The sequence below is a fragment of the Nannobrachium achirus genome (genome assembly GCF_963921795.1).
Source record: "Nannobrachium achirus genome assembly, chromosome: 22".
NCBI classification, from domain to species: Eukaryota; Metazoa; Chordata; class Actinopteri; order Myctophiformes; family Myctophidae; genus Nannobrachium; species Nannobrachium achirus.
This window is the reverse complement of record NC_137829.1, coordinates 12,039,796-12,053,110: the sequence shown is the minus strand read 5'-3', so window position 1 is coordinate 12,053,110 and position 13,315 is coordinate 12,039,796. Positions and strand designations below refer to the sequence as shown.

The window sequence follows — 13,315 nt, the reverse complement described above, 5'->3', positions numbered from 1 at the left end:
GTTGCCTCTCTTTTACACAAAGACAACAGTGTTAACAGCTGCTGAATCGCGTTAACAAGCTTTGAACTCCATCTTTATCAACAGCAGTCTGTCTCTGTCCTGCTGTAAGCCTGTAACCATGGAGATTGTAAACTTAAATTAAACTGCAGTTAGCATGACATCCGACAGGGGGCAGGCCAGCGCAGAATGTTCCCAGAAATAACAATTTGTTCAGCTGTCTGTAGTGTACAAGTTAAACAGTGGTTCTCAACCTGTGGGTCGGGACCCCCAGGTGGGTCCCCAGATGATTAGCTTAATGTGCAACATTGTTTTCTCACTCAACAGTAAACAAAACCAACATAATTAAAGTTTAAGTTTATAGAGGGTATGTGCACATTTCTAAAGTGACAATTTATGGACTTTTTAATACCTCAAATAAATAATAATGACAAATAAAACATTGGTCAAATTGTCAAATATTAGAGGCAGAAATTGTGAAAATAGCAGATCTACATGCTCACAACGCCTCGCAACACGAGGCGTTGTGAGCATGTAGATCTGCTAGTTTCACAATAGAACTGTGTTATACAAAATGTAATTCCTTAGTGCTTGTCAGGGTGGGGGTCCCCAATTAAGATATGATTATTTTGGGGGTCACGGTCTGAAAAGGTTGAGAACCACTGGTGTACAATAACATAATTTAGTCATCAATAATAATTTATCATCTAATTCGATTAGATGATAGAAAAATGATAGCAATAATTATATTTAATAATTAGTTGTATTTAGTATTCTTCTTTGGCAAGTTTTCACAGAAATTCGAGAGCAAACTTTTAATGACAATAGATCGACTGACTTCAACAGGAAACCTTGGCCACAACATTATCGAGGGGAAACAGTGTGGGTGGCACTGGGCTCACGCGCGCAGCCGCGCACATGCACGCACAAGCAGCAAGTACACACCACTTCAAGTGTGACTAACAATGGTGAACTAGTTTCATCATAGCCATGCAGGCCTATATTTAAGAACCGAACTTTTAACCCTTTATTTTAACCTATTCACTATAGGTTATGGCTAGGCCTACTTGTGTTTTTTGGAGCTATTTCTATGCATTTAATGTATTAATGTTTATGTATTGATATTACCATGTGCTGTCCTTATTGTAAATCAATCTGGAATATGGATTAAGAGTGTCTGTTAAATGTCTATAATTGTAAATGATATACTACTAGTGGCAGTAACAAAACTAGATAGAACTGTAGACCATGTAGGCCTATGGCCATAATGGCCTACTTGTGCACCAGCAGAGAGCGAGGTGCGCTCACCACTGGCGATGCCACTGACATCACCACTGGCATCACCAGGAATGCTGGTCCCTCTTTGGGCTTCAGGCTTAAACACCCAGCTACATACCCTATACCTACATACGCAGCCGAACGCAGTAGGCTACTTGCGCAAGTAAAAATGTTTAAAATGGGACATATCCAGACAAGTCTTCTAGCTTGCCAAAAGAAATTAGGCCTTTTTTTTGTAAATACACTTTTATTGCTCCTAGTATTGATGATCTCTGGTAGCCTATATAATATTGTATGTCTTATACACAGGACCACAATGGAAACAAGCCCCATGGGCTTTTTAGCAATATTGTATAACTGTACTGTAACACTGTAAAACATATTAGAATCGCATAACAGGTTTTGCAACACTAGCTACAGTAGTTCCTCTGTACAGAGGATGCCAGCTCACACTCAGCTGATTCAACACACACTAATATTAGACCACTGAAAAAGGAGAAGATACAAACTGATTTGTCACAATATTATTGTCAAGTATTTGCATTCTAGAAACTACACAATTCCTTATGGCTGGTAATAGCTCGACATACACACGGCCACACAGAAGTTTTAAAAGGTTTTCCTAATTTAAAACAGGCTATTTATAATTAAGCTGTGTACTGTATAGGCAAGTCTAGATCAGTGGTTGTCAAAGTGGCCAGGGGTCCTTAACTACTTTAACCTTTATACTTTGGGCTATATTAGAAAGTGGCTGATGTCACAAAATGTTGTATTGCGGTAAGTTGAGGGCTTTTAGGTCTGCTATTTTCATAATATTATTGAAAATTCACAAAAACACAAATCTTCTCTTATGCAGAACCCTGTCAAAATCCTTTCAGATGGGTATCATACATATCAATAATTTGTGAGTCCTTGACATGAAGGCCAGAGGCCTTCTACTATGCAAAATAACAGCACAATCTTACACCTTTTTTTCTGCAAGATGCAAGTTGCAAGTTGCAAGAGATGTGCTTCTATCGCATATATTAGGCTCTAATAACCACATCCTTTAAGATACAACTTGCAAATGAAAACCGCACAGTGTCAGTTAACGTCTCACATTAACACTTCATAATCACTATGTGTATGCAGTATTACAATGCATGACTGTGACACCATTTGCATCTAGGCCTACAGATAGGAGGCCACCTACGGTATGCACCATATTATGTTTAGTCAGCATATACGTAAGGCTATACTACTGTAAATCTGGGTAACTGCTCAAACAGCTATGGAACCATGTCAAGTAAGATTATGGTTTTCACATTTTCTGAATAACCTTTTGACATGGAAAGCAAAGGCCTTTTTTGTTAATGTGTAGTGCAGTGTGAAACAGACACCTGCTACATTTTGTAGTTTTGAGTTTTTGATCCTTATATGAGAGCACGATCATGTGACACACAAGAAGGGAAACTGCATGGCATCTGCGTTGTCAGACGTCATCCTGTGTGCTATTTCGTTGTGTAGGAGATAAGGCAAACGGGGGGTGGAAGTTGTTTGGAGAGGGCAAGAGAAAGACGAGGATGAGCGGAGAGTGGGAGGCATGTAGGGAGGGATTAGTTAGTCAGGCGTCTTGTATATTACTGAAACTTGAAGAGTGGCAGAATATTATTCAGCTCATCGGCAGAGGGATTTGAACACACTTTCTTCTAGAAAGAGTGCTTGCGTGTAGCCTATGTAGGTCAAGAGAAGCACCTCAGGAGAACCCGGCGAGATACAATTGTATGATTTCATTGTGGGAGTCTTAGTGAAATCAAGGACTCAGCACTCAGAAGCATGGTGCACTCAGGATTTTAGACATACTGTAAGGCTCGAGTTATTCGGTTAATTATATTTTCTTTAGTTTTGAGATTGTTTTCTGAATGTCACTGGTATTGTTCCAACTCAGTGACATTTTGGTGGAATCATGAAACAACTGGAGCTGACGGGAATCATGTGGATTTTAGGAGTGGTCACCCTCCTCATGGCATCGGAAACATGGAGTTATAATCCAGGTTTGAGCATCTTCTTCAGCATGAGCTTGAGCTTGTCCTTAAAAAATGATTTTTGCTCCCATCGTGGGAAATGACATTCCCATAATGCAGTTATGTGGCATGAATATTTTAAGGCTCTACACTTATTGTGAAAACCTCTTCAGATTTGATTTGGTTCTATGAACTGACGGAATACAGTATGTATTAACAAGTTACACAAATCCCATGCCTAGTTATCAACCCATTATTGGATTTACAGAAAATGTGGGGCACAACTGTAAATCAAAGTAGCGGGCACATTAAGATTTTCCATTATAACGTCTGAAATGATGATCATGGAGGTGGGCTTATTACTGTCCTCAGCAATGGAAGAAAAATGTACCAAAACAGATACTGTATGTGAGGTTTAATTTTCGTTATGAACAAACACACAGTCCCCATGTCTCTGCAGTGGAACTTGTGACTTCTATATTTAGGGATGACATGATGATACAGCTTTTCTCCATTGTGGGGTTGCTGAAAGGTGGAAATAACATTTGTGTCAGCTCTATATGGAGGGTCCTGTGGTTTTACTTAGCGACCACATGCTTGTTTATTAAACCTCAAAACAAACAAGCGCACAGTATACATATTCCAAATAGTACACTGTAGATACTGTAAACATCAGTTACAATAGCCTCCCATGATAACATTATTAAAATATATATATATATACACTGTATATTCCTGAGTGGAAATTCTGACATCTCAGGTGCAGATTTCATAATGATTGTACTATCAAGGTTATTTAACAGTAGATACTTATATTCTTTTTTTCCCCAACAATAATTTAATTATTAATATAAATATATACGCATAGCAAATTGGAAACAATTGCAAATAACACAATCATGTTGCTTCTGGGCAGAATTGTTTAATATTTGTGACTGATTGTTGAATTGATTTGTTCAGTTGTCATACCACTTGGAATGCTGGTCTGATTTAACATACTAACAAAATTGTTAACTGCTGTTGCTGCTACTGATAATTAATATGATATTTTGCCCACGTTCTGCTAACTTGCTCTTCCATCTCTCTCAGGTACTAACCATAACAACAATTCTAACTCTACCCCTCCTAACTCTACCCCTCCTAATGGTAAATGTATGAGATTATTTTAAATAGAAACATTAAGAAGATATACTGTAGAATAGATTAATAATTTAGAGTTAGACCAAACAAATTGAAACGGATACATCTAGGAAAAATGTAAATAATTTGCTTAAAGGCTAGAGCAATCCTATGTGGACTGATTTTGTTCTATTTTCTTTTTTGTTTTGTTTTTAACAAGTCTTAAATTAGCCCGTTTCCTGAAAATTGAAGATGTAGCTGGTGAAAATATAACAAAAGCCAAAGTTTTGTGTTAACTAGTATACTTTTGAAGAAGTCATCACCTTTTTTAATATTGAATATGTTTTTGAGCTGGCTTGTGATTAAGATGCTCAATATGCTTTGTATCAGGATATACAGTAATAATAATAATAATAATAAACCTTTATTTCTATAGCACCTTTCAAAATCAAGTTACAAAGTGCTTTACAAGAGGAACATAGAACATCAAAGGACAAAAAACAAAAAACAAAACATACACACAAGAGGTTATAAGGATTAAAAACAATGCAGAAAATTAATGCATGGAAATAATTACAAAGCTTGCGTAAGGTAGGATACAAATACATAAAAGTGGAATTAGGGATTAAAAGCTAGTCTATAAAAATGTGTTTTAAGGAGAGATTTAAAACGGGGGACTGACTCAGCGAGGCGAATCTCGAGGGGCAGGGCATTCCAAAGGGAGGGGGCTCTAAAAACAAAGGCCATATGTCCTTTGGTGGTATAATGACCTGTAGGAGTGTCCAGGAGTGCTTTATTAGCGGATCTTAGTGAACGTGAGGGCACGTAATCCGTCACAAGATCTGAAATATATGCTGGGGTAAGGCCCATCCTGGCCTTACAAGTAATAAGGAGGATTTTAAAATTGATTCTGAACTCAACTGGGAGCCAATGCAGAGATGCTAGAATGGGTGTAATGTGATCATATTTTCTGGTACCAGTTAAAAGACGGGCTGCTGCATTTTGAACTAATTGGAGACTATGGATAGATTTTTTTGAAAGACATGTATATAATGAGTTACAGTAATCGAGACGGGAGAAAATGAAGGCATGGACTACTTTTGACAGATCGGAAGGGGTTAGGCCTACCATTGTTCATATCTAATTATATTGTTTCAGTGACCTTATATTTTAAATAAATATCTTTGTGTTAACATTTTTTTTGTTGTTACACAGTCTACAGAAATGAAACCAGAAAACAGGGGAGTACTGTTGAACTGACATGCGCCAATAAGACATGGAGGGAGATGCTTTACACTATCTGGACAATAGACCTGAGGAAGAAGCAGTGTAGTATAAGCCAAAGCGATGATGGACGTAGTAACAACTCTTGCAAAGATGGGAAGACTCTCCACAACATATCTACTGGTGAATCATACTTGTTCATCCCAAACATATTAAACAGCGATGAGGGGGTCTACAAATGTGAGTCTGCATACAAAGGAGGAAGTGACATTATATTCTATACGCTATCTGTCACAGGTAAGTCCGTAATTCTCATTGGGCATAATTATGTTACTGTCAAGAACTAACTTTGCTGTCATGTGTGTGTTGGCTGACCTATTCATTGAGACTTTCTGTCCTGTCCAGTCCCTCCTGAAATGTCAGCCACGGTGAAGATGCAGGACGGCAAGAGGGTGGCTGTGTGTTTAGCTGAAAGGGGGAAACCTGCTGCCTCCATTGTCTGGAGTTACATGGGAAATTACACACCTGCAACTTCAGTGGACACCCAGCTTCAAGATGGACTCTACACGGTGAAAAGCCAGCTAGATCTCCAAGAGGGAGCAGCCACAGATAACCTGACCTGTGCTATTCACCACCCATTTTGGGTGACAGAGCAAATCTTCAAGCCAGAAGACTCCTCAGGTAGAAAATCTGTCAATTTCCAGTCTAAATGACTTTGAGTAAAAGTGCTATATATATCCTATGTATTATTATTACTAATAATTTGCAGCACCATTGGAATATCCTAAGATGGCTACATGTCATAACTCATCATTATCTGTTCTGCTTTAGCCTCCGTGTCAGATGGGTCGGTTCCCTGGGGAGAGCTTCTGATCTCTTTGCTGGCAGTCAGTATAATTGGGACTTTACTTGGACTTTTGTACTTCACACACAGACACCTAATTGTGATTAGGTATGACAAACAATTAGCAATTTCAGATAGTTATGATCATGAGCGGGAAATATTGCATGAGCGTTGGTGGCACAGTGATGGATTATGTGTCTACTGTCGTTGTCAGGCGTTGTTGGAAGTCCAATACCACTACACCATCTGAGGCCAAATCTCCACCGGTAGGGCATTCTTGCAACATATTGTACAATTAATTTGGTAGTTATGTTCACTGATCACTGTTCTCAACAAGGGTTTCAGGGACCCCTCCAGGATTCCTTCACAGGGTTCCAGAAGGTCCTCAGCTAAAAATGGTCCAAATGGTCTTTTATGGATTTGTAACAATGAAAGTGTACTGTACAGTTGTATTAAGAGCCTGTGTTCTAATAATGCACATCAAACTCGGGTTCCTTGGAATTAAAAGGGTTGAGAACCACTCATAGTTGATGTATGTATGTATGTTGGTGTGTTTTCTTTACAATCAATCTTGTGCTTTTTCAGATAGAGGAGGTGGAAGAAGTGGAGCCATATGCCAGCTACGTTCAACGTGTGAACTCTATCTACAACTCATCTGCAGATCTGTTCGCATGATAGTCTCTTTGTCTGTCTCTTCATCTCTCTCTCACACGCACACGCGCGCGCACACACACACACACACACACACACACACACACACACACACGCACACACGCACGCACACACGCACACACACACACACACACAAAAGACACTCACACGCCTCTGCTGATGAAACTGAGAGGAATGGTAGTAAAGTGGGTGGGTTTTTTATCATAAAAGACTTGAGCTGAGAGACGGAAGCTGCAGAAGGCAATTCTCACCGAATGACTCATGATGGAACAGGGATTCACCTACAGCCTACACAGCTATACACACCTACAGTAATAGCCTACTCTGTCAGACTGGCTTACCTGTGCACAGCACATGCAATCCGCATCAACTCACCATACAGACACGTGTGTGTGGTGTTGTTGTTGTTGTTCAATGAAGTCACCTGTAGGTACCTCACAGCAAGACTGATAGATTGTAATGGATTTGTGTGCACCTTATGAGCTTTTAGAAGACTCACAAGAAGATCCAAATTATCACATGGATAAAAGTGCAATTGTTACAATCTCAGATCTGAAAAATCTGTATACTTCTGTATATTGATGTTTATGCAATATGTATGTAATGTATTATGTATTTCTATAAATAATAAATGTGTATTTCTAATGATAGCTATTCAGATTTTGCTTAACATTCCCAAGAGCAGGTACAGTATTCAGCAGGAAATTCTGATGAGACAATTAAGTGGCCATCTGAGGAACTGGGAACAGGCAGATTGTGGAGTATGTTAGTATAGTGTAACGCGGGAACAACTGACAGCCTATTACCTGTCCCTGTATTACAACAGCCTATTGTGTGGGGGGTTACTCAGAGTAATGTGTCCTCATTGGCTCCCAGGTAGAGCGGGCTGTATTGTGTGTGTGTTCTCCCTCCATGAGTTCAGTTGTGTTCCGGATTCCAAAAGGTAAAGACGTCTGAGTGTATCTCCGCTTTTACCAGGGAATTACGGACAGACTCACCGACCACCAGAGACTGTATTAGAGCCAGTAAGAAACTAGATTCTAGGAGTTCGAGATCATACCTGTATGTCGTTGCTGCCTGCTGTTATTGCCTGTTGTAATCCTGACATTGTGACAAGTAAACGGAGTTCTGGAAAGTCCTTGTTGTGGCATCCTTTTACCCACTGTGCCTCCACCATATCACCAGAACGTAAGTCCACCAAGCCCACAACAATAGTTCATTGTATAAACTTATGCAGGTCTTTATTTTATTGGTTTTCTAGCAGATTATAGGAAGGTTATAGGAAGCACTGCTCTGCCATCTGCTGGTATAGTGACTGGAAGAATAGGGGCATTTTCACCTTCTTCCTCTAGTCTCAGCCAATGTTTCTCTAATTTTTCTTTTGCCCCCTATCCAATTTTTTTTCTATTTAAAAATATGTATGTATGGGGGGTGCCCGTTGGCCTGGTGGTCAAGGTGCATACCACATACTAGGCTATGATGCCTGCTGGCGTCGCCGGTTCGATTCCCAATCCGGACGACCTTTGCCACATGTCATTCCCCATCTCTCTCCCCATTTCCTGTCAGCCTACTGTCCTATCAAATAAAGGCATAAAAAAGCCCAAAAAAGAAAATCGTAAAAAAAAAAAAAAAGTGTATGTATATATGTTACAGTATGTTTGGGTAACTCAGGACGGTAAGAGTAAGAGCGCTTGTTTTGTCGTTCACCACACACTAATCACCACCAGATGGCGACGACAGCCCATAGACAGCCATTCACTAGTGCAGGCGCTGACGTCACTCGTTTGCGACTCTCTTTCTTTATTTACTAGCCTAGCTGGGCGGTGTTTAGCCATTAGCTTAGCCATTAGCTTACTATGAGCGTTTATCGTGGGCTTGCCCAGGCCTTACGGCCTGGGCATAAATATAACGATTGCATTCACCACGGCTTCGTAACTCGCGCGGCGCTCCGCCGGCCGCGCGGCCCTGGCCCGCTCTTCGCGGCCACTCGCGCCTGCGGCGCTCCGCCGGCCGCGGAGCGCCGCTTGCAATGTCGCGCCGCTTGCAATGTCGCGCCGCTTGCAATGTCGCTTGCAATGTCGTGGACAATCGAGCGGCTCTGCCTGGAGGACGTTGTTGTGGGCGACCGCTTGTTCCGCCCCGTGCGGCACCACGAGTGCTCCGTTTCTCGACCGTCCTGTTTCTCTAACAAACCGTGACATATATATATATATGTGTGTGTGTGTGTGTGTGTGTGTGTGTGTGTGTGTTTGTGTGTGTGTGTGTGTGTGTGTGTGTGTGTGCACGTGCGTTTGTGCGTGTGTGTATGTACTGTATATATACGTATACTGTATATACATTTGGTTTACCTAGGTATCGAGACACTAGCATACCGGTATACTGTCTATGCATTTGAGGTATACATGTTTGAGGTATACATACCTTGCTTACTGTGAGTCGGTCTGGATAAAGTGTCTACTAAATTACTAAATTGTAAATTGTATCATGATCAGTATCATGGTCAGCACCTGGCAGCCTGTAGTTGATACACAGTAACACAGCCCAGTCCGAAACATTATGTTTTTCCGTCTCCGTATCCACAATAAGTTATTGGCATCAACAGCTACCGGTATGAGTGTGAGGCTACACTCTTATCGTCATTAGTATCATGTTCAGTATCATGTCAGTATCATGGTCATCTGGAAACATCACTTTTTTCGTCAAGCAATACATCATACAATGAAGTATAAACTGGATCATGATCCAGTTTTCTGTGTTTTCATACGGTACACTCAGTATTAGCATCAAAGGATGGATCTTCCCTGTGAGAAATGAACACCTTCGATATGGGTGAATGATAAACCATAGTCACATTGGAAATAATGTGTCATTTAATTAAAAAAACACAACAATACAAAGGTAAAATAATCAAATAATAACACTAAAGAAACCATTAAAAAAATGTGCCAGCGCTACTGGAGGCTGAGCCTTTCGTTCTACATTTCAAGGAAAGAATATATCACCACAAGCTCCACGTTGATTCTTCTGTGTGGGGTGGGTTTCCTCTGTAAACAGGTCAGACAACATCATCTGTGTCATCTGCACAGTTTCAAGTGATGAACCACCATGGCAGCTGTGTTCTAGTCTGACTGGGGTTGCCTCAGAGTTGAAAGGAAACTGGTCGATGATAGATCAGTGGTTTTCAAACTGTTGGTGACCAAATACACCAATGGGGCAAGTCAGAATCCAAAGCTCACAATGCACCACAATATGACGCATTTGGAGCTTGTAGATTGGCTTTTTTATTTGTGAAATTTGCCCAAAATGGGGGTGGCAGGTGGCATGAAGGTGGTTAAAATATATATACAAAAAATGTATGGTATATAATTGCCTCTGTTAAGTGGACTTGTCTGAATGGACACCAGTGTGGCTCGGAGTCGGCACACAGTTTGGGAACAGATCATGTATCCTGATCCTCTATGATCCTGTATGAACTAGTACACATTCAATTTGTCAGTTTTGCCTTCAAGATTGAGATCAGATTAAATCACTAGAAAACCTTCACAAGGCTCTGTGTCACATGTATCGTGTGTAATGTATTAGCTACTTCCCCCTGTCTTGTCTGTGTCCATGGAGCCCTTTGTAACTGCATTACTCCATCAGAACATAATCATCTCCACAGTCTTCTGCGGTAGAGGTTTTGGTTTCAGAGCTGGAGTTTCGTTTGGTGGGAATAACTATTGCATAGTCACAGTCAGCCTGGGAGTCCCTGATGACTGCTGGTGCGTTGCTGTTGCCGTGGTCGATGGTGGTGTACGTCACATCCTCTGCAGACGACCTTTCGTCCTGTCACAAAATGGGAATCGACATTTGAGCTGGTCTTGCAAGTTGCAACTAGTCCTAAGCACATCCATGTCTCTCTCATTTATATTTAGTGCCATTGCACGTGTGCACACGCACACACACACGCGCGCACACACACACACACACACACACACACACACACATACACACACACACACACACACACACACACACACACACACACACACACACACACACACACACACACACACACACACACACAGAATGCAAATCTAGAACATCAGTTATCACAACCTTACTATATATAGCTCTGTACAATGTTTCCATATTCCTGTCATGGCTGACTAAACTAAATGCTTGTCTATCTGTCGTCCAGGAACAGTACTTACAGTATAGGCCACTTGAGTAAAAGTATCAGTACCAAAATGTATAAATACTCTGTTACAAGTAAATGTCTGGTATTCAGAATAGAATAGAAGAGTAAAAGTACAAAAGCATTGGCATCAAAATATACTTAAAGTACTCATTATGCAAAATGTCCCATTTCAAGTATTCAAAATGTATATAAACTCTTTTGAAAATTGCCAAAATATGTATAGAACACACACACACACACACACACACACGCACACGCACACGCACACACGGACGGACGGACGGACGGACGGACGGACGGACGGACGGACGGACCCTTAAAGAACCCTTAACATCTAAAATGTAGATAGCCAGGATCCGTCTGTCAGTCCATCAGCACGACATTAGTATTTAGATTCTAAATGTTTTGCTGACTGTGTTCAAAAGCAGACTCTATGCTTTGAGGACAGAGGTTTGACTGACAGGTCTATATACTCTTATATACTGTACCTTCTCATCTATGTCATTTTCAGCTTGCCCCTTATTCCCTGCATGGAGGAAAAATAACAACTAAATTAATAAATGATATCAAGCAACGTATAAATATCCAGGCTAATAATAGCTTACATAATGCAACATACCTTGAACTTTTGTCTTTTTCCTATAAAAAGCCAAAGGGGAAAATCACAATGATGAGATCATAGCATCAGTATTCATCCAGTCCAAATAACATAGCATTGCTGTCTGGCAGAAAACTTGGATCTCCACATTTCAACGTATTTGTTTTTTGTAAAAGAAACACTACCAACACGCCATGATGTTTAGGGTGAAGTGGTTAAGCGTGTCTGTGCATGGGTTTTATTAATATTTAACCACTGAAAAGTAAATTGAAAAAAATGAAATAATAACCGTTACATGTTGATCTTTCCATTTCCTGAAGAAAAAGGGGGGTTTGGGCAAAGAGGGTTTCTGTCTGACAGCAACTGTAGGCATTGAAAGGCATGGTCTTACTATTTCCATTATTCATAGTAGCATGGTTAATCATTAAAGTGATGTCTTCTGCATAGGAAATGAACATAAAGGTGTGATTTAGATGTGATGCATCCTACATCCCCCACGGCTGTGTTTCCTCCACAACCCACCAAGAGGACGTTGTTCTGCTGCTACCGGAAGGTATTTAGATATGCATAAAACCACTACTTCTCTGTGCCTAAACAGCAGTGATGGCACAGTTCAAATGAGGAACCACAATTCCTGTACAGTAATAGTGCTGCAAAGGCAGTAAATGTGGCCCCAAAACACAACATCCAAGAACCAAAGATGTATGGGAACACTCACCAGCTTGAAAAATTAAAGGCAGGGACAGTGCCTCAATTTCACCAATTTGTTTAGCCCCTTGTGCATGGCTTTTGAAACGAATTAATTGGGCATTAGAATAGTAGCCATATTCTCACTTTGTAGCTGGCTGTACAGTACACATCAGCCTCACATCATATCCACACTGTTGATATTCTGCACATACTGTATATATATCCATTTTCTAGTTTTAGATTGTCCATGATACTCATGCCTATGTTTATATTTATGACATGATACTATGTACTAAGATATACTGTGCCTATATTCACGTCTATAAATGGTTCATCCTTTTGCTATGCCTACTGCTTTGACACCTGAATTTCACTCAGGGGGATCAATAAACGTGTGTGTACGTACACATACACAGTAAATGTTGATGATGACTTACCATGCTCCTGAAATGCAGTTTCCCATGGTGTTGCAGGCGGCTCTGGATGACTCAGTTTGCAGGCGTGTATGTCAGACAGTGCCAGGTAGCACCAGTTGGCAGAGCCCAGTGCTCGGGTGGTGTTGCCGACCCCAGAGGCAGAGTTTCAGAGCCACTGTCTGCCTGACACTGTTCTCTGAGCTGTCTCTAGAAACATGCTATAGTGTTAGAAACAGGACACATCTGACTGTGACCAGTGAGAGGGTGAGAGAGAGAGAGAGAGAGAGAGAGAGG

At 40.7% G+C, this 13,315-nt stretch overlaps 2 protein-coding genes across 2 annotated transcripts; one reads left to right on the top strand and one right to left on the bottom strand.

The window, feature by feature from the left end:
• Window positions 1–5,683: 5,683 nt before the first annotated feature.
• LOC308308215 (cell surface glycoprotein CD200 receptor 1) lies at window positions 5,684–7,140 on the top strand (the record flags this gene model as incomplete). The annotated part of the gene is made up of 5 exons (XM_080753579.1): window positions 5,684–5,918; window positions 6,027–6,302; window positions 6,453–6,573; window positions 6,680–6,731; window positions 7,051–7,140. 5 exons carry the CDS (start codon window positions 5,684–5,686, stop codon window positions 7,138–7,140), a joined length of 774 nt encoding a protein of 257 aa, XP_080609705.1.
• Window positions 7,141–10,129: 2,989 nt separating this feature from the next.
• LOC308307766 (uncharacterized protein) lies at window positions 10,130–13,176 on the bottom strand. The gene is made up of 4 exons (XM_080753046.1): window positions 13,043–13,176; window positions 11,937–11,956; window positions 11,806–11,843; window positions 10,130–10,962 (listed from the first exon to the last, which is right to left on the bottom strand). Exons 1-4 carry the CDS (start codon window positions 13,066–13,068, stop codon window positions 10,768–10,770), a joined length of 279 nt encoding a protein of 92 aa, XP_080609172.1. The 5' UTR covers window positions 13,069–13,176; the 3' UTR covers window positions 10,130–10,767.
• Window positions 13,177–13,315: the final 139 nt, after the last annotated feature.

Bases quoted from the DNA above. Each gene is read 5' to 3' on its own strand.
- LOC308307766 (XM_080753046.1), bottom strand. From the start codon at position 13,068: ATGGGAAACTGCATTTCAGGAGCATG. The intron at 11,957-13,042 runs GTAAGTCATCAT...GGCTTTTTATAG, and splicing joins AACTGCATTTCAGGAGCATG to GAAAAAGACAAAAGTTCAAG. The intron at 10,963-11,805 runs GTACAGTATATA...ATTTTGTGACAG, and splicing joins AAAATGACATAGATGAGAAG to GACGAAAGGTCGTCTGCAGA.